Source organism: Pelophylax lessonae (assembly GCF_965119305.1).
Source record: "Pelophylax lessonae genome assembly, chromosome: 2".
In the NCBI taxonomy this organism is placed as follows: Eukaryota; Metazoa; Chordata; class Amphibia; order Anura; family Ranidae; genus Pelophylax; species Pelophylax lessonae.
Window position 1 is genome coordinate 709,140,907 of NC_138769.1, and position 26,735 is coordinate 709,167,641.

The 26,735-nt window shown below is 40.4% G+C and overlaps 1 protein-coding gene across 11 annotated transcripts in view; it reads left to right on the forward strand.

The window, feature by feature from the left end:
- Positions 1–26,735, forward strand: part of DLG2 (discs large MAGUK scaffold protein 2) — a 2,359,657-nt gene that overhangs the window by 2,220,742 nt on the left and 112,180 nt on the right. For 8 of the 11 annotated variants that reach the window (XM_082244450.1, XM_082244456.1, XM_082244454.1 and 5 more), the window contains one exon: positions 26,606–26,705. The exons of the other annotated variants lie outside the window; for them this stretch is intronic. In XM_082244450.1, coding sequence (XP_082100576.1) covers positions 26,606–26,705 — 100 coding nt within the window. The remainder of the gene's footprint in view (positions 1–26,605; positions 26,706–26,735) is intronic. 11 annotated transcript variants of the gene reach the window in all.

Genomic DNA, 26,735 nt, shown 5'->3' on the forward strand with positions numbered 1-26,735 from the left:
TCGAGTACAATCTCAGTATTTGCAGATGATACTAAACTAGGCATGCCAATATCTTCTATGCAGGATGTGGAAACCTTACAAGCGGACCTGAACAAAATAACGGGGTGGGCAACTACATGGCAGATGAGATTTAATGTTGAAAAATGTAAAGTAATGCACTTGGGGGCCAGAAACCAGAAAGCAAGCTACTCACTAGGGGGGGGAACCTCTGGGTGAGTCTAGGATGGAAAAAGACTTGGGGGTACTGGTAGACAACAGGCTTGGCAGTGGCATGCAATGCCAAGCCGCTGCAAGTAAAGCCAACAGAATACTGGGATGTATAAAAAAGGGGATTCACTCCAGAAATAAAGAGATTATTCTCCCGCTCTACAAGACTCTGGTCCGGCCACATCTAGAGTATGCTGTCCAGTTCTGGGCACCGGTCCTCAGGAAGGATGTGCTGGAACTGGAAAGAGTCCAGAGAAGGGCAACAAAAATAATTAGGGGAATAGAGAACATCAGCTATGAGGAAAGACTACAAGCACTGAACTTATTCTCTCTGGAGAAGAGATGATTGAGGGGGGATATGATATCAATGTACAAATACTGTACTGACGACCCTAGCATAAGGAACAAACTATTCAGAGAAAGGAGATACAATAAGACACGTGCCCACTCACTAAAACTAGAGGAAAGGCGGTTTAACCTTAAAGTGCGTAAGGGGTTCTTCACTGTAAGAGCGGTAAGGATGTGGAATTCTCTTCCACAAGCAGTCGTAACAGCAGGGAGCATTGATAGTTTCAAAAAACTATTAGATGGGCACCTTAGAGACCACAACATACAGGGGTATACAATGTACGGTTAAAAGCAAACACACACACACATCATAGGTTGAACTGGATGGACTGATGTCTTTTTTCAACCTCACTAACTATGTTACTATGTTACTATGTCATTTGTCTCTAGTGAATTGCTAGGCTGCATTCCCAGTGATGTCATTTGTTTCTAGTGAAGGAATAGGCTGCGTTCTCAGTGATGTCACTGGTCTCTAATGAATAGATAGGCTACATTCTCAGTGATGTCATTGGTCTCTAGTGAATGGATAGGTTGAATTCTCAGTGATGTCACTGGTCTCTAGTGAATGGTTAGGCTGCATTCTCAGTGATGTCACTGGCCTCTAGTGAATGACTAGGCTGCATTCTTAGTAATGTTATATTTTTAATGATGTCTCTGGTCTAATGATTGGATAGGCTGCATTCTTATGATGTCATTGGTGTTTGGTAACTTCCATTGACATCACTATGTGAAGGTAATAAATGTTTGGTGAGAAATGTGCCAGCTGCATTTTAATAATTAAAACACTTATTTTAAAAATGGAGATTGCATTCTGATATTTCCATAACATATTTTGACAGTGTTATCCCTAAGGCCAAGGGAGAAGTCCCAGAGCCTACAGATTTGCAGCTTAAAAGCTGGAAAGCTTGCTGCCCCCTTCGTGAAAGACATCATATATTAATTTTCTCTACACTTTTTGACAGGGCTAGTCCTATTCGTTTAATTCAAAGTTAAATGCCAACAAAGTTTCAAATAATTCAGGCAAGCACAGCCTGCACAAAGCAAGATGGATGATGAATTCATTTTGCATAACAATACATAATTGAATAGAGTTTATTGTAATGCATTCTGAAAAGAGCACATTGTTATATTTTATCCTTTAATTATGCAATTAGGCAAATGAGCTTCAAAGGCAATTTCTTCGGAATAACCTAGAAGATGATCATTACATCTTTGGGATAGTATTCACCATGCCTGGTTCTATCCTGATGAATGCTAATTCCATTTTTCTTCTCGGTATCTTGATGGCTATTGAAAGGAATCTACAGTGGGATTTTATGATATATTTTTGCTTAAAGTATATATCTGTTTCAAGACAGTAAGTCCTATTAGCATGGGTTACTGTATGTACTCGAGTATAAGCCGACTTTTTCGGCATGTTTTTTTATGCTGAAAAAGCCCCCCCCCCTCGGCTTATACTCACAGTCTCACTTACCGTTTCCTCGGTCAGTGCGCATGCGCCGCCACTCGCCACCAACACGTTCCGCTATTCCCGGGCAGACGGCGCATGTGTGGTGACGTGTTGGCGCCGGGCAGCACCATTTTTAAATGTAAGGCAGAAAAGTAAGTGAGACTCCTCCGCAGCCGCAGCCCCTGCATCTCCTCAGCAGATGCAGTGCTGCGGGCATGGTACAGGCGAATCTCCTGTACCATGCCGCAGCACTGCATCTCCTGTACCATCTGTGCCATGCCTTTACCATCTACTGTGCCATGCTTGTACCATATGTGCCATGCCTGCACCATCTAGTGTGCCATGCATGTACCATCTAGTGTGCCATGCCTGTACCCTCTATTGTGCAATGCCTGTACCATCTGTGCCATGCCTGTACCATCTACTGTGCCATGCCTGTACTATCTATTGTGCCATGCCTGTACCATGTGTGCCATGTCTGTACCATCTCCTGTGCCATGCCTGAACCATCTCCTGTACCATGCCTGTACCATCTCCTGTACCATGCCCCCAGCCCTGCATCCCCTGTACCTTGTCCACAGCCCCTGCACCATGCCCGCAGCCCCTGTTTTGGGTCTTGTGGTGGTCCAGTTGGGTCCAGTAGCTTCTGCATTTCCCACCCTATGCCAATATATATTTTCCCATTTTTTTGCGGTAAAATTAGGTGCCTCGGCTTATATTCGGGTCGGCTTATACTCGAATATATACGGGTACTTTTTTAGTTTCAAAAGGCCTTATTCAAGTAAAAAATTTAATGCTATGGTCCCAACGTAGACAGTGAAAGGTAGTTCATTGTATATTGTTAGCTAGAAAGTGGGTATCATGACAGGATTACAATATGTTTCATGTTGCCTTCATTCATTGTGTTTTGCGTAAATACAATGACCTGTTAGAAGATAAGATGACAGAGGTGGCTCAAACAAAGGTAGCTATGGTTAGTTGGTATAGTCTCAAGACTATATTACAATTTTAAGGGCCTGTGTTGAGGGGCTTTTTTTTCCCGTAAGAACTCCTCCTTACCCAATTTAAGTAATTTGCAATGCAAAGGCAGCTGTATGCAGCTTCAAAGGACTCCAAATGCATGACATGTCAGAATGAGATCAGCTCCAGGTCAAATGCGCCTGTAATTGATCTCAAAAAGCATCTGAAACAATCATAAATGCAAGTGAAATGTGACTAAAGACAAGCTGCATTGGCACATCAACACAAGTCCGATGCAGTCCCTAAAAGTGTCTTCCAGACCCATACCCCCACAATGATCCAGCCAGGGTTGCCAAGGTTTTAGACTTCTTAACAATGAAACCGCTTCAGAGTCCATAATTGAGTTGACTTTCTGCATAACCAGTTCATACGATAAGGTGGTTGTTCTGCTTTTAGACACCGTAGGGGAACAGTTAACCAAAATACCCATCCCTGGGGGATCTGTTGCCTTACAGCAGCTGAGTAGGACCTTCTTGGGGTAGGTTTTAGTGAAGATAGTGTAGAGAATAGGGATTCACAGATACCATTTTTTTTACCAGTTCCGGACCGGAAGGATTTGCCCCCTAATGACCAGGCCATTTTTTGCGATTCGGCACTGCGTTATTTTAACAGAAAATTGCGCGTTTGTGCAACACTGTACCGGAGTAAAATTTATGTCCTTTTTTTCCCCCAAAAATAGAGCTTTCTTTTGCTGGTATTCGATCACTTCTGCAATTTTTAGTTTTTGCTCTATTATTATAAAAAGAGGAAAAATTCTTAACAAAAATAATCTTCACATTCTGCTATATAACATTCCCCCCCAAAAAATGTAAAAATTCAAATTTTTCATCATTTTAGGCCAATTTGTATTCTGCTACATATTTTTGGTAAAAAAAAAAATCGCAACAAGCGTATTTTGATTGGTTTGCACAAAAGTTATCGCGTCTACAAACTAGGGGAAAGATTTATGTTATTTTTTTTAATATTTATTTACTAGTAATGGCGGCGATCTGTGATTTTTAGCGGGACTGTGACATTGTGGCAGACAGATCGGACCCCTAACTGACATTTTTGACACTTTTGGGGGGACCAGTTACATTACTACAGTAATCAGTGCTAAAAATATACGCTGTTACTGTAATAATGACACTGGCAGGGAAGGGGTTAACCTAGAGGTGATCAAAGGGTTAAATGTGAGCCTAGGGGAGTGTTTTCTAACGGTATGGGGGAGGGATATATAGGAGGATCGCAGGCGCTCTGTGATCATTCCAGAGAGAACAACGGTCAGCTGTGTTTACAACAGCAGACCATTGTTCTCTCCTTTAGCGGGGAGTGATCGTGGGTGCCCGGCGGCAATAGCCATCACCAGCCCCGTGGATCGGCTTCCCCGCTTCCTAATGGGGCGCGGGCGTGCACGCTCCCAGGAGCTCTCCTGCGAACTGCCGTACCTGTCCAACCAGCCTGCCGCAGTATATTTGCAAATTTAAAGTGTTAGTTCACCTTTACAGAAAAAATGAAAAGATGAACTAAAGCCATACACCCTCCCCACCCCCCACAGACTTACTGTCCTAATCCGCAGTAATGTTTCATGCCCTGACTGTCTGCTTACCTCTCTGGTCTGTGTATGAGCTTTAGGACCGTGCTCTCACACCTGTGTGTTTAAGTAATCTTGGCTTCACCCCAACCTCTAATAGGAAACACTATTTTAACCCGCACACTGCATGCTAGTCTTGCCCGAGCAACAATTGTGTGAAGGCTTCCATGGGTGATTATTGCCGTGTGCTCTACGTCTGATTCCCATGTACTGACTTTGGCTTGTTCTTCTGACCATCCCTGTCTGCTTGTTGCCCCCGACCTTCAGCACGTTCATCTGACCATCCCTGTCAGCTTGTTGCCCCGACCTTCAGCTCGTTCTTCTGACCATCCCTGTCAGCTTGTTGCCCTAACCTTCAGCTCATTCTTCTGACCATCCCTGTCGGCTTGTTGCCCTAACCTTCAGCTCATTCTTCTGACCATCCCTGTCGGCTTGTTGCCCCAACCTTAAGCTCATTCTTCTGACCATTCCTGTCGGCTTGTTGCCCTGACCTTCAGCACGTGCTTCTGGCCATCCCTGTCTGCTTGTTGCCCCCGACCTTCAGCACGTTCTTCTGACCATCCCTGTCAGCTTGTTGCCCCGACCTTCAGCTCGTTCTTCTGACCATCCCTGTAGGCTTGTTGCCCCAACCTTAAGCTCATTCTTCTGACCATCCCTGTCGGCTTGTTGCCCTGACCTTCAGCACGTGCTTCTGACCATCCCTGTCTGCTTGTTGCCCCCGACCTTCAGCACGTTCTTCTGACCATCCCTGTCAGCTTGTTGCCCCGACCTTCAGCTCGTTCTTCTGACCATCCCTGTCAGCTTGTTGCCCTAACCTTCAGCTCATTCTTTTGACCATCCCTGTCGTTTTGTTGCCCCAACCTTAAGCTCATTCTTCTGACCATCCCTGTCGGCTTGTTGCCCTGACCTTCAGCACGTGCTTCTGACCATCCCTGTTGGCTTGTTGCCCTGACCTTCAGCACGTTCTTCTGACCATCCCTGTCGGCTTGTTGCCCTGACCTTCAGCACGTTCTTCTGACCATCCCTGTCAGCTTGTTGCCCTGACCTTTGGCTTGTTCTCCCTACTATTCCTTGTTGCCTGAACTGCTGCTTCCTCTCCATCCACCTGAGCCAGCCATGAGCGTGAGCTGGGAGACCTGCTATAGAACATTTGGTAAGGTGTGCAATGAGGAGGACTTATAGTCCTTTGTGCTAGTGCATCATTTTTTTTTTTTTTTGCTGATCCTCGACCTCGGAGAGTGAAGATTGATTAGGTCAGTCTGCGGAAAAAGGATAATCAGAAGTAATAAAGAATCAGAGGAAGAAAGGACAAGTTAATTGCCTGGATTAGAATCAAAGAACAGAGGGGGCCTTTAAAAATTGTATATAGAAAAGGATATAGCTGTGTTCGTATAGAGAGATCAAACAGTTCGTTAGAATAATGCCCAGTTAATATTTGCAAGTATTCAAGGTTATATTCACACAAAGTGGATATTCAAGCATGAATGCTGTGCCAATACAAAAATTCCCTTTATTGGCATTAAAAACCTAACTCTAGTAATCTATTGTGTACCCCAATCCCGGAGGAGATCAATCAATACAAATATATACTGTGTCCATTCATATCTTTGTAACAAATGTGCCTAGTATGCCTATAGAGAAAAATGCCTTACATTTCGCATGCGCTTGCATGTAATGGACATCACACTAGAGCTGCCCGTGGGTATAATCTTAGGATGTTCAATCTAATGGAATACAGAGGTGCTAGTCTGCAAGACCAACAATTTATAAATATTTGATTCATATTCATACAATTATATCCAACCATTCAATTGGTATTTTTGATTTTTCATCAGTAGATCTTGGCTCCTGATCCACTTTAGAAGCAATCTTCCTGGATTTAAAAATTGCATTATTTATTTATGAAATGCAAGGTAGCCTACAATGTTAGCAATAGTCCTCGGTTATACTGTGCAATCATCAATCACAGAAGGTAATACTCCATAATGGGGTTGCATATTTTTAACATTACTTTTGTATCAGTGCTTATAACAGCATTCTTGTCCCACATATTGTTCCACCAAATTATTATATGGCTCCAAAAGTGGATTTTTAGAGTATCTAGCAACAGATAATCTATATAAAATCCTTTTTTTTTTACATGGACTGGATGTAAAGGATGGGGTTTACATTGCGGGAAAATTCACATTCACAAGGGTTTTACATTGCGGGAAAATTTTTGTGTTTTTTTTTTACTATTCAATAAAGGGCTTGTCAAAATGTTTGTTTTTTTTGTTACACTTTTTTACATTTTTTGTGTGAATGTGTAGGGTTACTATGTACCAATTTCCTCATTCACGTAGGGGCCAGTATCTGGGTGCCACCTTATTGATAAAGGGGACTTACAGATGATACCCCACGACAGACCCCCACAACCTCTAGGCCAGGGTAGTGGGGAAGAGGCCTTTGTCCACATCAACATGGGGACATTGAGTTTAACCACTTCCTGCCCCGCTGGAAATATGACGTCCTGGACTTGGAGTGGTTAAATCAGGATGATGCCTGCAGCTGCGCTCCACCCCCCCCCCCCCCCCTCTTTTCTTGGTGCTTCCAGGCTGCATGCTTGCAGAAAGGTCTGTCTGGTATGGAATGTGGGGACTTTTTTTTTTGTTCCGTGTGGTCTCCCTTAATATCCATATCAGACCCTCATCAAGGACTAGGGTCTGGTATGCATTTATAAAGGGGATTTCACATTGTTTTTTTGTTTTGTGAGGTCCATTATTACCCTCTATGTCTTAGGATAAGGGTCTGGTATAGATGAAGTTGTATTTTACTGGGAACTTAAAGCAGAGTTCACCCACTGGTGTCAGTAGTTTTTATTTTTTGGTATTTGAATTGTATTATTTTTTATCATTTTATTTTATTTTTTTTACAATGTCACTGACGATGACTCTGTCCATTCAGAAAAGGAAGGATCTGGTCGACCCCTTCCTGGTTCTCTATTGTGACTCCTGCAGCAGCTGGTAGGAGAGGGGAGGGAGCACAGTAGGGGGGGGGGGGAGACCAGGGAAGCACACAGGGGCCCAGAGACAGCAGAACACAAGTGAACTGGATAGGAGGAGTGGCAGGGGCAGCATACAGAGGAACCGATCTCCTCCATTTTCCTCCTGCAGCTACAGGAGGAAAAAGGAGGACAGTGATTTCTCTTCTACATGCTGCCCCTGCCGCCCCTCCTATCCAGGTGTACAGGGGAGCCGCACAGGCCCCCTGGAGCATAGGGCCAGTTTGCAATTGCAACCTCTGCAACCCCTGTAGTTACGTCCCTGAATAAACATGACAGATAGAGAAGAAGATGATTCTCCCCAACATGGGCACAGACAGCAATTAAAACCTGACAGGGGTTCTAATCTCTTTATCCAAAACTTAAAAAAAAAAAAAAGTTTTACCTTTTTAGTTACAAAAAAAATATAATAAAATCAGGTGCTTACACTGCTTGCATTCAAAAAATAAATTTAATGATGTATTAATAACTACAGAGCTGCATTAATTTGTCTCTTTTTTTTTATTTCTGCCTGGAGCGCAGCCTTAAATATTTAATAAAATCGTCCATTTTTATTGAGAGTCGTGTGTAATTAGTTCCCAATGTAGCTATAATATTATGCTGAGTGGTATTAATGGAAATGTTTCATGTATCGGGACTGAAGGCTTTTAGAGCAGACTGAAACAATGGAGAGATCACTTTTACTTTTTAAATCACAGTGACATTGGCAGGTAATAAGCAGTGGAAAAAATAATTACTCCGTCAATAACTAGCATAACCCTGCATGCCCACAATGAATTTTATTAAAGAGACCCTGTCACCATCTTAAAACATTGCAGGTAAAAGCACATACAAATCAAGTATTTTTTGGGCTCATTTATACTTGCCGCAGTCCATGCTGCTTCCAGGAGGAACGGCGTTTAGGAAAGGCATGCAAATGCCCTGTGTGCATGGGGACCTAAAGCGGAACTTCACCCTCTCAGTCAGCATTGACTATTTTTAATCCTCATGCTGCTAGCATTAGTAAATAGATAGGAAAATATATCATATTAACTTGTTTTCAACTTTTATACATTTCTTCAGTTACTTCCTGGTTTCCATGCCTAGGTAAATGATGTCATACATCCCAGGAGTCTTCAGGAAGTGAGGAGGGGTTTTCTTAGCTAAGCACACCCTCCTGCCAGCATGCCTAAACTAAGGGCAAATGAATTCCAGAAAGTAAATGTTATATGAATCGTCAGCCCTTACTCAGGTTAGCTAAGGCCAGGGTGTTTTTCAAAGTGATTTCTCAGCAAAATAAGGCATGGAGACATGGATGAATGGGGGGGGGGGGGGGTTTGCTTTGAATATTAGAAGTTTATTAAATAGTGTTTTTGGTTTGTGGTGCTCAGATCCAGTGAAGTTCCGCTTTAAGGAGACCAAACAGCTTAAATGATAAAAAAAAAAAACAGTAGAAGAGGTACGGCGCTTGTAAATACATATATCAAAGTCGCTATACGCACTTATATAGTAAGTAGTGCCAAACGGTGCCAAACAGAATAAACAAAATAAACATGAAAAGTGAATAATGTCTTAAGGGCAGGGGTCTCAAACTGGCAGCCCCCCAGCTGTTGTAGAACTACAAGTCCCATGAGGCATTGCAAGGCTGGCAGTTACAAGCATGACTCCCATAGGCAGAGGCATAATGGGAATTGTAGTTCCCCAACAGCTGGAGTGCCGCCAGTTTGAGACCCCTGATTATGCCAAGCAAAATAAACATGAAAAGTGAATAATGTAAGAAAAGTCTTAAGGGCAGGGGTCTCAAACTGGTGGCCTTCCAGCTGTTGCAGAACTACAATTCCTATGAGGTATTGCAAGGCTGGCAGTTACAAGCATGACTCCCATAGGCAGAGGCATAATGGGAATTGTGGTTTCGCAACAACTGGGGGGCCGCCAGTTTGAGACCCTTGCTTTAGGGTGTGCAGGCCCCCACCACTACTAGATATTGGAATGGATAAAGTGTCCTTGGTGTTATATCTGCATAACTTCACCACTTGTGCTCAATAAGGCTAGAATGCACACTCACCAGACTTAATTGACCCCCCCCCCCCCTTACAGAGGGTCATTCTGCGTTTTTGATTTTTGATGTTATCTAGGACTGATCACTGTATTTGACTGTTATCCACGGTTCTCTTTAACCACTTTAAGACCGGAAGGATTTGCCCCCTAATGACCAGGCCCTATTTTTCGATTCGGCACTGCGTTAAACGGACAATTGCGCGGTCCTGTGACGCTCTACCCAAATAGAATTGATGTCCTTTTTCCCCACAAATAGAGCTTTCTTTTGGTGGTATTTGATCACCTGTGCGATTTTTATTTTTTGTGCTATAAAAAAAAAGCGACAATTTTGAAAAAAAAAAAAACAATATTTTTCACATTCTGCTATATAACATTCTCAAAAATTTTTTTAAAATCAAACTTTTTTAACATTTTAGGCCAATTTGTTTTCTGCTACATAAGCTGCTGCAATAAGCGTATTTTTATTGGTTTGCGCAAAAGCTATCGCGTCTACTAACTACAGGAAAGATTTCTGTCATTTTTATTTTTTTTATTTTTTTTACTAGTAATGGCGGCGATTTTTTGCAGGACTGCGATAGATCAGACAGATTGGACCCCTAACTGACCCCTAACTGACATTTTTGACACTTTTGGGGGGACCAGTGACATTACTACAGTAATCAGTGCTAAAAATATGCACTGTTACTGTAATAATGACACTGGCAGGGAATCAAGGGGTTAAATGTGAGCCTAGGGGAGTGATTATAACTGTGGGGGGCGTGGCTTCTGAAATGACCATAAAGACAGAAGGATCACAGGGGCTCTATTGTCATTGCAGGGCGAAGGACTGTCGGCTGTGTTTACAACAGCTGACCGTTCTTCTCTCTCAGTGGGGAGCGATAGCGGGTGTCAGGCGGCAGTCGAGCCTCCTGCCCCTTGCATTGGCTTCTCTGCTGCCGAGTGGGGGCGGGAGCGTGTTTGGGTCTGGGTTCAGGTGTAAATTCAGGCAAAAATTTGAACCTGAAGCGGTGAACAGGAACACAACAAACCTCATGCTGGGAACCGTGGCCACACATACACTATATTACCGAAAGTATTGGGACGCCTGCCTTTACACACACATGAACTTTAATGGCATCCCAGTCTTAGTCCATAGGGTTCAATATAGAGTTGGCCCACCCTTTGCAGCTATAACAGCTTCAACTCTTCTGGGAAGGCTGTCCACAAGGTTTAGGAGTGTGTCTATGGGAATGTTTGACCATACTTCTAGAAGCACATGTGTGAGGTCAGGCACTGATGTGGGCGAGAAGGCCTGGCTCGCAGTTTGCACTGGAATCCATCCCAAAGGTGTTCTATCTGGGTTGAGGTCAGGACTCTGTGTAGGCCAGTCAAGTTCCTCCACCCCAAACTCGCTCATCCATGTCTTTATGGACCTTGCTTTGTGCACTGGTCCAAATCATTTACTGGAGGGGGATTGGGTTGTTTTCCAAGAGTTGGGCTTGGCCCCTTAGTTCCAGTGAAGGGAACTCTTAAGGTGTCGGCATACCAAGACATTTTGGACAATTTCATGCTCCCAACTTTGTGGGAACGGTTTGGGGATTGCCCCTTCCTGTCTGACCTCAACCCGATAGAACACCTTTGGGATGAATTAGAGCGGAGAATGCGAGCCAGGCCTCTCGTTCATTCATGTGAATAGTTTTTACCACGGATATGAGCTTTATTTCACTTGGCATCCTTCCTTTCTTATAATTAATTTTGTTATAGTAGAGACTGCAAGCCAGGCCTTCTTGTCCAAATCAGTGCCTGACCTCACAAATGTGCTTCTGGAACAATGGTCAAACATTCCCATAGACACACTCCTAAACCTTGTGGACAGCCTTCCCAGAAGAGGTGAAGCTGTTATAGCTGCAAAGGGTGGGCCAACTCCATACTGTCCTGATGTCCCCGATAGAACACCTTAGGGATCAATTAGATTGGAGACTGCAAGCCAGGCCTCTCGTTCAACATCAGTGCCTGACCTCACAAATGCACTTCTCAAAGAATCTGTAGACACACTCCTAAACCTTGTGGACAGCCTTCCCAGAAGAGTTAAAGCTGTTATAGCTGCAAAGGGTGGGCCAACTCAATATTGAACCCTACGGACAAAGACTGGGATGCCATTAAAGTTCATGTGTGTGTAAAGGCTGGCGTCCCAATACTATTGGTAATATAGTGTATGTTAACCCAGGCCTAAATGATTCACTAAACAACAGCCAGCGTGATTGGCAAATCGCTCTCCCTGCGTCAGGGCTACAAAAAAAAAGTCAAAACATATACTGTATTAACTAACTTTACAGCAATTTAGGGTGGAGTGAATTCAGAACTCATAATCTGCAGATTTGTTTTTGGTCAGTGTCCCAAAAATAAAATAAAAATGGTGAATTAGCGAGATAGCAGGCGGCCAGCATTTCTAAAAGGATAGGTCAGCAATGGAGGCCTCCATATTTCTATTAGTACAAGTACACTCACCATTGGACTGGATCTTACTAGGGTGTCATTCCGAAGAAAAATGTTATAGTAACTCAAAAGAAGAAAGTGAATGTCTTGTTTCCTAATGCAAAATAATAAATACCCTTAATAAAAAAATAAAATGAAATGAAAAAAATACATATAAAATTTAAAATAATAACAAAATAAACATTAACACTGTAATCTGATAAGTTATTATTATTATTATGACTAAATATAAAATGTAATTCTTTCTAAACATTCACACTGTATTATAATGAGTGTTATTATTATGACAAAATATTAATTGTAATACTTTCTAAAATATACACTGTTAATGATGATTATTATTACATGATATGTTGTATTTTATGTGCTGTATTTTGTACATGATGTTACTTTAATTAATGAACCACTATTGACTGATAGTATTTTTGTAACCAAAGACCTATTGAAACTTTCTTACTATAAGAACACATATAGTCAGATCATACTATGGCCATTTTTTAAATTCCATTTTAGGTTATGTTTATGTGCATGCAAGCCGCAACATGTTTTTTGCTGAGCTTCATTTATTTTGTTTTTAGTCTTTAAACATTCATCATTCTTCATTTTACTTTTTATGCTTTTGTACGTGCCTTTCATCAAGCATGCATTTGTTTTTTTTCTTAGGCATAGCATACTTTCTTTTATGCTGAATGATCATTATATTTCCTGCATCTCTTTCACCTCTGATCCAAAATTTGGTATTAGGGCATTTACACACTTTGACATCCCAACAATTGTACAATTCCTTTTAATTATTCAAGTGTATGTAAAGCCAAAACGTTTTATTTTTTTCTGTTTTGGATAGCGTAGATAATATTTAAGACCCTAATTTTTTTTTTTTTTTTTTGCTGTTTGAGATTTTCCTTCACTTCCTACACTTTCTGAGTAAGAAAACATTTCTCTTATGGGGGCAACAATGCAAGATTTTGCCCACTTTTTTTTTTCTGTTTTGGATAGCGTAGATAATATTTAAGACCCTAAATATAAATATATATATATATATATATATATATATGTATATATATATATACACAGTGCCTTGCGAAAGTATTCGGCCCCCTTGAACTTTGCGAACTTTTGCCACATTTCAGGCTTCAAACCTAAAGATATAAAACTGTAATTTTCTGTGAAGAATCAACAACAAGTGGGACACAATCATGAAGTGGAACGAAATTTATTGGATATTTCAAACTTTTTTAACAAATAAAAAACTGAAAAATTGGGCGCACAAAATTATTCAGCCCCTTAAAGTTAATACTTTGTAGCGCCACCTTTTGCTGCGATTACAGCTGTAAGTCGCTTGGGGTATGTCTCTATCAGTTTTGCACATCGAGAGACTGAAATTTTTGCCCATTCCTCCTTGCAAAACAGCTCGAGCTCAGTGAGGTTGGATGGAGAGCATTTGTGAACAGCAGTTTTCAGTTCTTTCCACAGATTCTCGATTGGATTCAGGTCTGGACTTTGACTTGGCCATTCTAACACCTGGATATGTTTATTTGTGAAGCATTCCATTGTAGATTTTGCTTTATGTTTTGGATCATTGTCTTGTTGGAAGACAAATCTCCGTCCCAGTCTCAGGTCTTTTGCAGACTCCATCAGGTTTTCTTCCAGAATGGTCCTGTATTTGGCTCCATCCATCTTCCCATCAATTTTAACCATCTTCCCTGTCCCTGCTGAAGAAAAGCAGGCCCAAACCATGATGCTGCCACCACCATGTTTGACAGTGGGGATGGTGTGTTCAGGGTGATGAGCTGTGTTGCTTTTACGCCAAACAGAACGTTTTGCATTGTTGCCAAAAAGTTCGATTTTGGTTTCATCTGACCAGAGCACCTTCTTCCACATGTTTGGTGTGTCTCCCAGGTGACTTGTGGCAAACTTTAAACGACACTTTTTATGGATATCTTTAAGAAATGGCTTTCTTCTTGCCACTCTTCCATAAAGGCCAGATTTGTGCAGTATACTACTGATTGTTGTCCTATGGACAGAGTCTCCCACCTCAGCTGTAGATCTCTGCAGTTCATCCAGAGTGATCATGGGCCTCTTGGCTGCATCTCTGATCAGTCTTCTCCTTGTATGAGCTGAAAGTTTAGAGGGACGGCCAGGTCTTCGTAGATTTGCAGTGGTCTGATACTCCTTCCATTTCAATATTATCGCTTGCACAGTGCTCCTTGGGATGTTTAAAGCTTGGGAAATCTTTTTGTATCCAAATCCGGCTTTAAACTTCTCCACAACCGTATCTCGGACCTGCCTGGTGTGTTCCTTGTTCTTCATGATGCTCTCTGCGTTTTAAACGGACCTCTGAGACTATCACAGTGCAGGTGCATTTATAGGGAGACTTGATTACACACAGGTGGATTCTATTTATCATCATTAGTCATTTAGGTCAACATTGGATCATTCAGAGATCCTCACTGAACTTCTGGAGAGAGATTGCTGCACTGAAAGTAAAGGGGCTGAATAATTTTGCACGCCCAATTTTTCAGTTTTTTATTTGTTAACAAAGTTTGAAATATCCAATAAATTTCGTTCCACTTCATGATTGTGTCCCACTTGTTGTTGATTCTTCACAAAAAAATTACAGTTTTATATCTTTATGTTTGAAGCCTGAAATGTGGCAAAAGGTCGCAAAGTTCAAGGGGGCCGAATACTTTCGCAAGGCACTTTATATATATATTTATATTTATTAATTTTTTTTGCTGTTTGAGATTTTCCTTCACTTCCTATACTTTCTGAGTAAGAGTAAATTCCTCTTATGGGGGCAACATTGCAAGATTTTGCCCACTTTTTTTTCTGTTCTGGATAGCTTAGATAATATTTAAGACCCTATATATATATATATATATATATATATTTATATTTTTTTTGCTGTTTGAGATTTTCCTTCACTTCCTACACTTTCTGAGTAAGAGTAAATTTCTCTTATGGGGACAACAACATTTTCTGTTTTGGATAGCGTAGATAATATTTAAGACCCTAAATATATATATATATATATATATATATATATTTTTTTTTTTAATTATTTTGCTGTTTGAGATTTCCCCTCACTTCCTAATGTTGGATTTCCCTGTGGAGTGTACCAAGCAATGGGTCAGGGGAGGGTGGGAAGGGGTATCATTTTCTTGTTATGTAGAATAGGTTGAAAATTAAAATAAACATTATTTGATCTAAAAAAAAAAAAATGGATTTCCCATCTCTTTATGTCGATGGTTTCTTCAGCAAACAGAGATGGCAAATCTAACTGGTGGGAACACAGACCGCAATAAAGCCTGACAGGTGTATTAACGCTCCCCCGTTCTATCCTGAACTTACTCTATACCCTCAATATTTGTCTTGGTGGCCATTGTCAATGATACTGAAAAGTAAGGGAAAATCCGGAATTTTGAGTTGTCAACAGAACAGGAATAGGAAAGCTTTCTCTTGTACCAGTAAAAACTGGCTAAGAGAGGATTTTCTCTACTTTAAAGAGATTTATTCCCTCTTGATGTGTCTACAGCACAGAAAGTAAATGGAAATTTTCACAATCGGTCACAGACAGCAAAAAAAAAAAAAAAATCAAAACTTTATTTTGGTTACTGCTGAAAATCTTTAAATAAAGAAAAAACTCAAAACGTAAAAGCAAACTGGAGTGGCAGTTAAAAAAAAAAAGATATAAAAGGTTTCAAATCGCTTTAATGATTTATTATGTGATCACATAAAACAGACAATGCATGTCAGGGAGACACAGGCTCCCCCTTCTTAATGGCCACAAAATAAATAAACTATAAAAAAGGATGACTATATATTTAGTATATACATAAATAAGACTAATTTTTTTTAAAAAACTTTACTTAAAAGACACAAAAATAGAATTTATATTATTAATTATAATATTATTCAGTACAAAAAAAATGGTTTAGATAAATTATTAAATCCATAAAAATGTTAAAAGTAAAAGGTTAAAACCATAAAAAATGTTAAAAATAAAAATGAAAGGTTAAAACCCTAAAAATGTTAAAACCATTTAAAAAAATCCTGACATGGGTTATTCTTTCCAAAACTAATAAAATATGTTTTCTGGCTTTAGATATATTTAAAAATTGACAGATCTTCTTATCACCACCTAAGATATAAAACACGTATCAAAAACAGAGACATTATTTTTAAAAACGGATCACATTGTTATTATATCTAATATGCAGTATATTCAATTAGAATTTCAGTTTATTTGTGCTGAATTTAAGTAAATAGTAGAATAAATTTAATAATTTCTGTTGTAAAAATGATGGTACATGCATTTAAAATTTAGTATTTTTTTTTTTCAAAATCACACCTGTTTTGGTAGATCTAATCAACCTGCACAGTTGTTTCCGTAGCCATGGTGGATTGTATTTAATTTACTATAAATGTATTTAGCCTGCCAACTGGTTGACCAACAAAATTAGTGTCTAAAAATGATTTCCACAGAGATTTAAACATTAAATGATTCTGTCTAATTAAATGTGTAATTTCAGCCTAGCAAGCCATGCTGTTAGTTGAAGCATATCTAAAGCCAAAACTTTTTTTTTTGCATATTGAATAGAGTGGGGAAGAAATACTTGTCAGTTTAATTTATTTTTACCATGTGCCCCAAATAGAGAGATTTCCTTTCATTTCCCTTCCTCTACACACTATAAGAAGTAAGAGGAATACTCGCCAAAGTAAGGAAAAACCCTTTAGCTCAGGGGTCTCCAAACTTTCTAAACAAAGGGCCAGTTTACTGTCCTCAGACTTTAGGGGGGTTGGATGGTGGGAGTAGAAAAATGTCCTGGTATCAGGGGGAGTAAACCATGCCCATCTTTGGCATTAGGAGTAGAAATAGTGCCCCATCATTGATGTCACTTGGAGCAATAGTGCTCCATCATTGGAGTCAGTGGGAGGAATAGTGCCCCATCATTGGAGTCAGTGGGAGGAATAGTGCCCCATCATTGGTATTAGTGGGAGGAATAGTGCCCCATCATTGGTATCAGTGGGAGGAATAGTGCCCCATCATTGGAGTCAGTGGGAGGAATAGTGCCCCATCATTGGTATTAGTGGGAGGAATAGTGCCCCATCATTGGTATTAGTGGGAGGAATAGTGCCCCCATTGTAGGTATCAGTTGGAGTAATAGCTTTCCATCATTGGTATTAGTAAAAGTAATAGTACCCCATCATTGGTGTCAGTGGGAGGAATAGTGCCCCATTGCTGGTATCAGTAAAAGGAACAATACCCCATTGTTGGTATCAGTGGGAGGGATAGCGTCCCATCATTGGTATCAGTGGTGGGAATAGAGTTCCATCATTGCTATCAGTAGGAGGAATAGCATCCCATCACTGGTATCAGTGAGAGGAATAGTACCCCATTGTTGGTATCAGTGGGAGGAATAGTGTCCCATCATTGGTATCAGTGAAAGAAATAGTACCCCATTATTGGTGTCAGTGGGAGGAATAGCATCCCATCAATGGTATCACTGGGAGCAATACTGTCCCATCATTGGTGTCACTGGAAGCAATAGTGCCCCATCAGTGGTGTCAGTGGGAGGAATAGTGCCCCAACAATGAAATCAGTGGTAGGAATAGTGTCCCATCATTGGAATCAGTGAAAGGAATAGTACCCCATCATTGGTATCAGTGCGAGGAATAGTACCCCCTCCTTTGTGTCAGTGGGAGGAATAGTGCCCCATTGTTGGTATCAGTGAAAGAAATAGTACCCCATCATTGGTATCAGTGGGAAAAATCGTCCACAGTTGTTTGTGTCAGTGGGAGGAATAGTGTCCCATCATTAGTATCAGTGGGAGGAATAGTGCCCCATCATTGGTGTCAGTGGGAGGAATAGTACCCCATCATTGGTGTCAGTGGGAGTAATAGTACCCCATCATTGTTGTCAGTGGGAGGAATAGTGCCCAACTGTTGATATCAGTGAAAGAAATAGTACCCCATCACTGGTATTAGTGGGAAAAATCATCCACAGTTGTTGGTGTCAGTGGAAGGAATAGTACCCCATCATTAGTGTCAGTGGGAGGAATAGTGCCCCATCATTGGTGTCAGTGAAAGGAATAGTACCCCATTGTTGGTATCCAAGAGAGGAATAGCGTCCCATCATTGGTATCAGCGAAAGGAGGAATAGTGCCCAACTGTTTGTATCAGTGAAAGAAATAGTACCCCATCATTGGTGTCAGTGGGAAAAATCATCCACAGTGTCAGTGGGAGGAAAGATGCCCTATCGTTGGTGTCAGTTAGAGGAATAGTGCCCCATCGTTGGTGTCAATGGGAGAAGTAGTGTCTCATATCTGTGGAAAGAACAGTGTGCAAAGGGTCATATAAAGGCAAGCAAAGGGCCACATCCGGCCCCTAAGCCACAGTATAGAAACCCCTGCTTTCGACAGTTGACATTGGAAGAAGTGTCTCTCAGAATTGTAGCGTTTGTCATACTTGCGGTCCCAGCAGAAACGATCACCAGCACAAATAGAGAGTATAAACCTCCCCAACAGCAGCAAAAATCTGACAGGGGTTCTAACCTGCTCTTTCTTTGATACATAAAAAGGTTTTGGCTTTAGTACACCTTATAGTAATTTATATTTCAGAAATAAAAACTTTCTCTAAGGGCTCATTCAGACAGGTGATCGGACCTGTCCTCTGATCTGAACCCCCTGTCTGCTGCGTGTGCACTCTGGAGCTGTGGACAGTCAACCCATAGAAGGGGATGCAGACCCAGTGGCTGCATGGACACAATCACATGTCAGAATTTGACATGTGGACAGGAGCGGGTGCACAGATCTGAATGCACAGGGGTTAATTTACTATAGACAAACATGGAGGTTGATTTACTAAAGGCAAATGTACTGTGCACTGCAAGTGCAGTCGCTTTAGATTTGAAGGAAAGATCTGCTGATTTCTATCATCCAATCATGTGCAAGCAAACATGCATTTTTTTTTATTTTTCTTGCATGTCCCCCTTTAGATCTACAGTGACTGCACTTGCAGCACAAAGACTATTTACCTTTAGTAAAACAACCCCAGACTGTGCACTTTGCAAAGTGAAGTTACTCCAGAGCTTAGTAAATGAGGTAAAGTTTGCAAAGAATATCCAATCACGTGCAAGAAAAATAAAAACAAAAACCGCATCTTTACCTGAACATGAATGGATGATGGAAGTCCGCTGAGCTTTACTAAGCTCTGAAGCAACTACTCTTGCAGAGTGCAACTGCACTTTGCAAAGTGCACAGTCTATTTGCCTTTGTTAAATCAATCCCACAGTGTCTGCTTTTGGATCGGTGTACCTGCTTCTGCCCATTTATCAGTATAGTGGGGGTTATTTACTAAAAGTGGAGGGTGCAAAATCCGGTGCACTTCCGCATAGAAACCAATCGGCTTCCAGGTTTTATTGTAAAGCCTAATAGAACAAGCTGAAGTTAGAAGCTGATTGGTTTCTATGCAGAACTGCACCAGAGTTTGCACCCTCTAGGCAGTGGTGGCTCGTCCATTGGGGGCGCAGGGGCGCCGCCCCCCCTATCCATGCGTCCGGCCCCCTAATCTACATGCAGGGCGCCCGACGCATGGATTCTAATGGGGTTTTGTTTTTGAAGCACATGATTAGAGCCAGAGGCTCTAATAGGCTTCAAAAAAAGGGTGGGCTTGGGGCTCAGAGCACTGCGCCCTGAGCCCACCCAGTTGTGTGACAATAGCGAATGAATATTCGCTATTGTCACATGGATTCTCCTCCTGGCCAATCAGAAAGCGGGTCCTGAGACACGTTTCCCGATCGGCCAAAAGGAGAAGCCATGCTATTGGCCAAGGAGGAGGAGGAAGGAGAGGCAGGGGAAGCCCGACCCAGGGAGGAGACTGAGGGAGAAGCCGCTGCTGCCTGCTCTCCACATGTCAGTCCAGGATGAGTTGGTGACCGGGGGGGGTATGGTGTGCGGGCTGGAGCTGGTGTGGTTTGGGGGGGGTATGGTGTTGTCCATCTTCCACCCCCCGCCCATGGAGCACCGGCCGCCACTGCCTCTAGGTTTAGTAAATCCCCCCCCATTGTGTCCGTACAGCTGCTGTGTCTGCGTCCACTTCTATAGGCTGCCTGAGTGCATTCACACACAGCAGACAGTGGCTCAGATTGAAAGGTGCATCTGATCACCCATCTGAATGAGGCCATAACCTGATTGAGTCTTTGATAAACACGCATTTTAAAATCTATAAAAGGGAACGTTTAATGGTTTTGTTCATATTTTCTTTTAGTGCAGACAATTATATTGTTGCAGTTTTTTTTTTTAGCCAGCAGGTGTGGCCTTAGACTCCTTTTTACATGCTTTGCAGGCTATCCTTAGTCCCTTTGATGAGAAAAGACTGTTCTTTGAAGTAAAGTTAAGTTTTTTTAAATAACAAACAGTTTATACATATCTGCTCTGGTTTTGCACAGGACAGACCCAATCCTCTTCTTCTCGGGTCCCCTGACGGCGCTCCTGGCTCCGCCCCCTTGATCGGTGCCCCCAATAGCAAGCCACTTGCTATGGGGGCACTGGTGCATGCTCGCTCCCGAGCGCCACTCTATGCGTCCATAAGACACATAGGGGTTGATTTACTAAAGGCAAATAGAGTGTGCACTGTACAAAGGGCAGTTGTACTCTGCAAATGCAGTTGCTCCAGAGCTTAGTAAATCAGGTAAAGCTTCACTTTGAAAAGAATACCCAATCACACCCAAGGAAAATAAAGAAAACATTATTTTTGCTTGCACATGATTGGATAATGGAAGTCAGTAGAGCTTCTGTTCATTCACTAAGCTCTGGAGCAACTGCAGAGTGCAATTTACCTTCAGTAAATCAACCTTATAGAGTCGCGGCCTCGCCACCCCCCCCCCCTAAGCTCTCCTCATTGGCACACTGGCTGTGATTGACGGCAGTGGGAGTCAATGGCTCCCGCTGCTCATCTCAGCCAATGAGGAGAGAGAGACCTGGGTCATTCGAGACTTCTGTGCACATCGCTGGATCTAGAGGGGGCTCAGGTGAGTATTGGGGGGGAGGGGCTGTGGGGGGAGTAGCAAACAGAAGGTTTTTTACCTTAATGCATAGACTGCATGAAGGTAAAATAAAAAAAAAAATATTTCTTCAGCCTTTACAACCACTTTAAAGACTGCAATAGTGTAATTTACATACCCAAGTTGGGGTTGATTTACTTAAAGCGGTAGTATCCCCAAAAAAACAAAAACAAAAAAACCCTGCAGGATAATGGCATAATGTGCTAGTATGCATCACATACTAGCATATTATGAAATACTTACCTTAGAACGAAGCCCCGACATGGTCACCCGGACACCGCTGAGGGAGCTGACATGTTCCCTCTGCGTCTCTTCCGGGTTCGGCGGCTCCGGCGCTGTGAGCATGCGCGCAGGAGTTCATTTTCCGGCAAGGAGCTCTGAAGGTCCGGAAAGATACGTCGGACCTTCAAAGCGCATGCGCTGCTGGTGTCAGCGGCTGCATGCAGGGTCAAGATCTCCTAAACCGCGCAGGTTTAGGAGATATTCTTTCTACTTACAGGTAAGCCTTAGTATAGGCCTTATTATAGACTTACCTGTAGGTAAAAGTTAAAAAGCGGAGTATACTGCCGCATTTAACCACCTTAGCGGTATCCCCGAGCGTGACTCGGGGTGGATTTTCTATGCTGTTAGCGGTGTCTTACCTTCTCCTGGCGATCCAGCGATGATCTCCCATTGCTGTGATCGCCAGCCATCTGAGATCCCCGCCGCTCGTCCGTCCTCCGTCGGTGTGATGACTTCCTAGTTCCGTTCCCTGCAGCAGCAATGCTGCATGGGAGCGGAACTAGGGAGGGAAATTCAAACGTTGAACGTTGCACAAAACACAAACACACACATAACATTTATATTACATATATATATATATATATATATATATATATATATATATATATATATATATATATATATATACATACATACATACATACATACATACATATATATATATATGTATGTGTGTATATATATATATATATATATATATATATATATATATATATATATATATATATGTATGTGTGTATATATATATATATATATATATATATATATAAACACACACGTATGTACATATATATATATATATATATATATATATATATATATATATATATATATATATATATATACACACACACACACACACACACACACACACACACACATATATATATATATATATACACACACATATATATATAATATAACGCATGAATTATAATCTAATCAATAATTTTATGCAGTAAGATAAAAAAAAACTTCTGTGTGCAGCAGCCCTCCTCAGCCCCCCTAATACCTAACTGAGCCCGTCCTCATCCCCTGATGTTGCAGGAGTGTCTCGGCTGCCCGCGACATTGGCTGAGACAGTAGCGTTGCACGATTGGCTCTTGCTGCTGTCAATCAAAGTCAGTAAGCCCATCAAGAGAGAGAGAGGGGCGGGGCCTGGTTGTGGGTCCATGTCTGAATGGACACAGGGAGCTGTGGCTCAGGTTGGGTGCCCCCATAGCAAGCTGGAGAGGAAGGGGCCAGGAGCACAGAAGAGGGACCCGAGAAGAGGACCAACTGCAAACAGAAAGTAGGTAAAACATGTTTGTTATTTTAAAAATAAATAAAAAAATGAGGCTTTACAATCACTTTAGGCAAAGCATGGTAAAGAGTAGGCTGCGTCTGCTGTGCTGTCTGGTTAGGTATCCCATGGTGCTCTCAAAATTAAAAATAATAAAATAACATTCATAAAAAAATATATTATTTTCACTTAATAATACACATAAAGCCTTTGATAAGAATAACTTATTTTATAGCCACCGCCTGCCTCTTGCCAATATGCACCTGCCTCTTGCTCTCCCTACCACCTCGCAACCATACCACATGGGTCACATGGTCTGTAAAAAGATGACCTTATATTGGGGCTGCATAATCCAGAGGGAGGAGGAGGCTGATTATAGAATTCCGTTTATTTTTTTTATTTTTTTTATAAGTTCAGGATGGGAGGGGGAAGGGGAGGGATCTAGCAAAAAATGACAGTGTGGAAAGGGCACCTAGTGCAAGAGGTACCCGCTACATCTAATCTTACCTTGCTCAAAACATACAGTGAGTTGTACAAAATTATATTTAATAATGCTAATACTTGACATTGTAAATGGAATAACTAGATCAAGCCAAAACAGGTGATGCCTTGAAAGCTCAAAAGTGGATACAGGGGTCACATTGTGTTGTTTATATTGTTAGTCGAGAAACAACTCAGCAATATTACATATTTCTTACCCAAGCAATGTGTTCTTACTAAATGGCTCCCTAAAACGTCTTAGCTAAAGTCAAAGACATTTTTGTTCTTATATTACTTTTATGCACTGTCTCAGTGGTGAACGAGCAAATTAGCATCCATGAATTTCTTTGTTTTTATTTTAATTTACATTTTTTTTTTTTTTTAAAGATCAAATATGCTTGAAATGTAAAAGTGGTGCCTAACTTCAGTGACAGAAAGTTAACAAAGAATAGTTTGCAAAAGTTGTAAGAAAGTGAAAATTATTCTACAGCATAAAGCTTTAAAGCTTTCTATTTTTAAATATAGTAAATTTGCTAATAAAATGTGCGGATAATGAGTCTTCAAAGTAAGTTTTCTTAGCATTCAAAATGCAGTTGACATTCTAAAAAAAAAATGTATTTTGCTTTAGGTAATTCTTTACAACCAGAGGCAACAATTAAAAACCAACATATTTAGATTTTTTGCATTAACATTATCAGTAACTTACATATATATAATCTTGTTTTTAATACGAAACATTCTATTGTATACATAAATGTCCTATCACTTTAGATCCAGTTTTAATTAAAAAACATTTAAAGTTTAAATATGCTTGGAGTGTAAAAGTGGTGCCTAACTTCAGTGACAGAAATTTAGCAAAGAATAGTTTGCAAAAGTTGTGAGAAAGTTAAAATTATTCTAAAGCGTAAAGCTTCAAAGCTTTCTGATTTTAAATACAGTTAATTTGCTAATAAAACGAGTTAATAATGAGTCTTCAAAGTAAACTATATTGAATTTTCTTAGCATTCAAAATGCAGTTGTAATCCTAAAAAAAACTATTTTTTAAAGAATTTTAAAATAATTAAAAATATTTAAAAGAATTAAATTTGCTTTAGGTAAATCTTTACAACCAGAGACAACAGTTAGAAAAATATATATATATTTTTTTTGCATTAAAGTTACCAGTAACTTCAGTGACATACATGTAGCCTTGCTTTTAATATGAAACATTCTAATGTCGACATAAATGTCCTATCAGTTTTGATCCAGTTTTAATTAAAAAACATTTTAAAGATCAATATGCTTGAAATGTAAAAGTGTTGCTTAACTTCAGTGACAGAAAGTTAGCAAGTAATAGTTTGCAAAAGTTGTAAAAAAGTGAAAATTATTCTAAAGCGTAAAGCTTTAAAGCTTGCTATTTGTAAATATTGTTAATTTACTAATAAAATTAGTTAATAATGAGTCTTCAAAGTAAACTATAGTGAGTTTTTCTAGAATTCAAGTTGTAATCCTAAAAAAAGAAAAAAATTAATTGGCTTCAGCTAAAACTTTACAACCAGAGACAACAGTATATGTATATATATATATATATATATATATATATATATATTAATGACCGACTGATATCAGTTTTTTGTTGCCGATACCGATACTGATATTTTGGCCAATGCATATCGGTATCGGCCGATACTGGCTGATATTTTGGTACAAATTTTTTTTTTTCTTTTAAATTTTATTTTTTTTATTTGACAGATACTCTTGTAGAGGGATCTGGGGGGTCTAAAATACCCCAAACCTCTCCTCTGCACTTAAAAGTATTCAAAATGCCAAGTTTGGCTGTTTTGAATGCTGTAATTTTTTTAATCATGGCGCCAGACAGTACCCGGAAGTGATGTCACTCATGACATCACTTTCGGGTTTTTGCATGCAGACCCAATCAGAGCCGAATCCGGCTTTCATTGGGTCTTCGGTGGCCATGCAGGCTGGTTGCCCGGGTCTCCTGGTGGGACGGGAGACCTGGGCGAGCCGCGGAAGGCGGCCGGAGGGGGGGCGTCCCCTCCTGCTCGTTGTAATTACAGCCGAGCGGCTTCTCAGCCACATCGGTTGTCATTACAGGACAGCCGACCATCGGCTATGGACGCCGGTACCGGGGTGATGCCTCTAGCTGCAGGCATCACTCTGGTACAAGCACTTTCCCGAAATATCAGCAATATCGGTCACCTTGGTGGCCGATTCCGATAGATATCGGGGAAAGTCCATATATTTTGTTTTTTTGCATTAACGTTACCAGTTACTGTTTTTAATATGAAACATTGTAATATATACATAAATGTCCTATCAACTTAGATCCAGTTTAATATTTGGCATTTCTTACTAGTATGAAAATACTTTTGTGTTCCAAAAATTGAGCGTGGATTTTACTCAGTCCCTTATTGTGCTTTTATATAGATAGAGCAAAACATTTAAAAATAGTTTATAACAAAAATAGAAGAGTAGTTAGTAATAAGCAAATATGATATGTTGGTGTATATATTTGTGGAACATTAAAAGCCTTCCACTGAAATGACTGAAAATGGAAAATCAATAACTGTAATTAAAGTAGCATGTCAGTCATATTAGACATGACTCATTTCAGAGCAAAGAAAACATTGCAAAAAGAACATATTTTGAATGAAAAGATTTAAAGTGGAAGTAAACCCTCCTAAAGTTTTCAGCCAAGGACGCTGCCATCTTGGCCACTGTTTAATCTTTAACTGCCATGATGCTGCACATGTGATCAGGCATGACACCAGCCATTGGATGGTTTGACAGTTTAGTTGATAGCTCATCCAATGTGGCATGTGCCACAGATGTAATTGTTTTATGAAACTCTTAAATCTATAGGTTTACTTCCACTTTTAATTTAGTTTTGTTTCAAAATTGTCTATTTTTTCCTTTTTCTATTTAAGATCCTAAATTGTTGCTCTCTTTGATTATATTTCATGTGTTCTTGGCCCTACAGTTTGATGTCCCTTCTAATAAATAAATAAATAAATAAATAAAATAATTAAAAAAAATAATAAATTTACAAGCCTCAAACCTATTAAGCAAATGAAATTTTAAATAATTAATAAAAAAAAAATTACAAGCCCCAAACCTATTAGGCTAATAAAATGTAAAATAATAAATTAAAAAAATAAATAAATTACAAGCCGCAAACCAATTAAGCAAATACAATTTAGACCTAAATATGGTAGTTGAAAATGGTTTCACAGAAGATGCTTTGGTCACTGTAGTTCTATCCACATTTACAGACTAGTTTTGTCAGCATGAGTGTGACAAGAATTAGACGCCCCTGTTTTTGCCCCCATGCCTTCTCTCCTTCACAGTCATTCAATGACAAGCGTAAAAAGAACTTCATCTTTTCACGAAAATTCCCATTCTACAAGAACAAGGAGCAGAGTGAACAAGAAACAAGTGACCCCGAACGTAAGTAGAACCTTGGAGATGATGTCACGT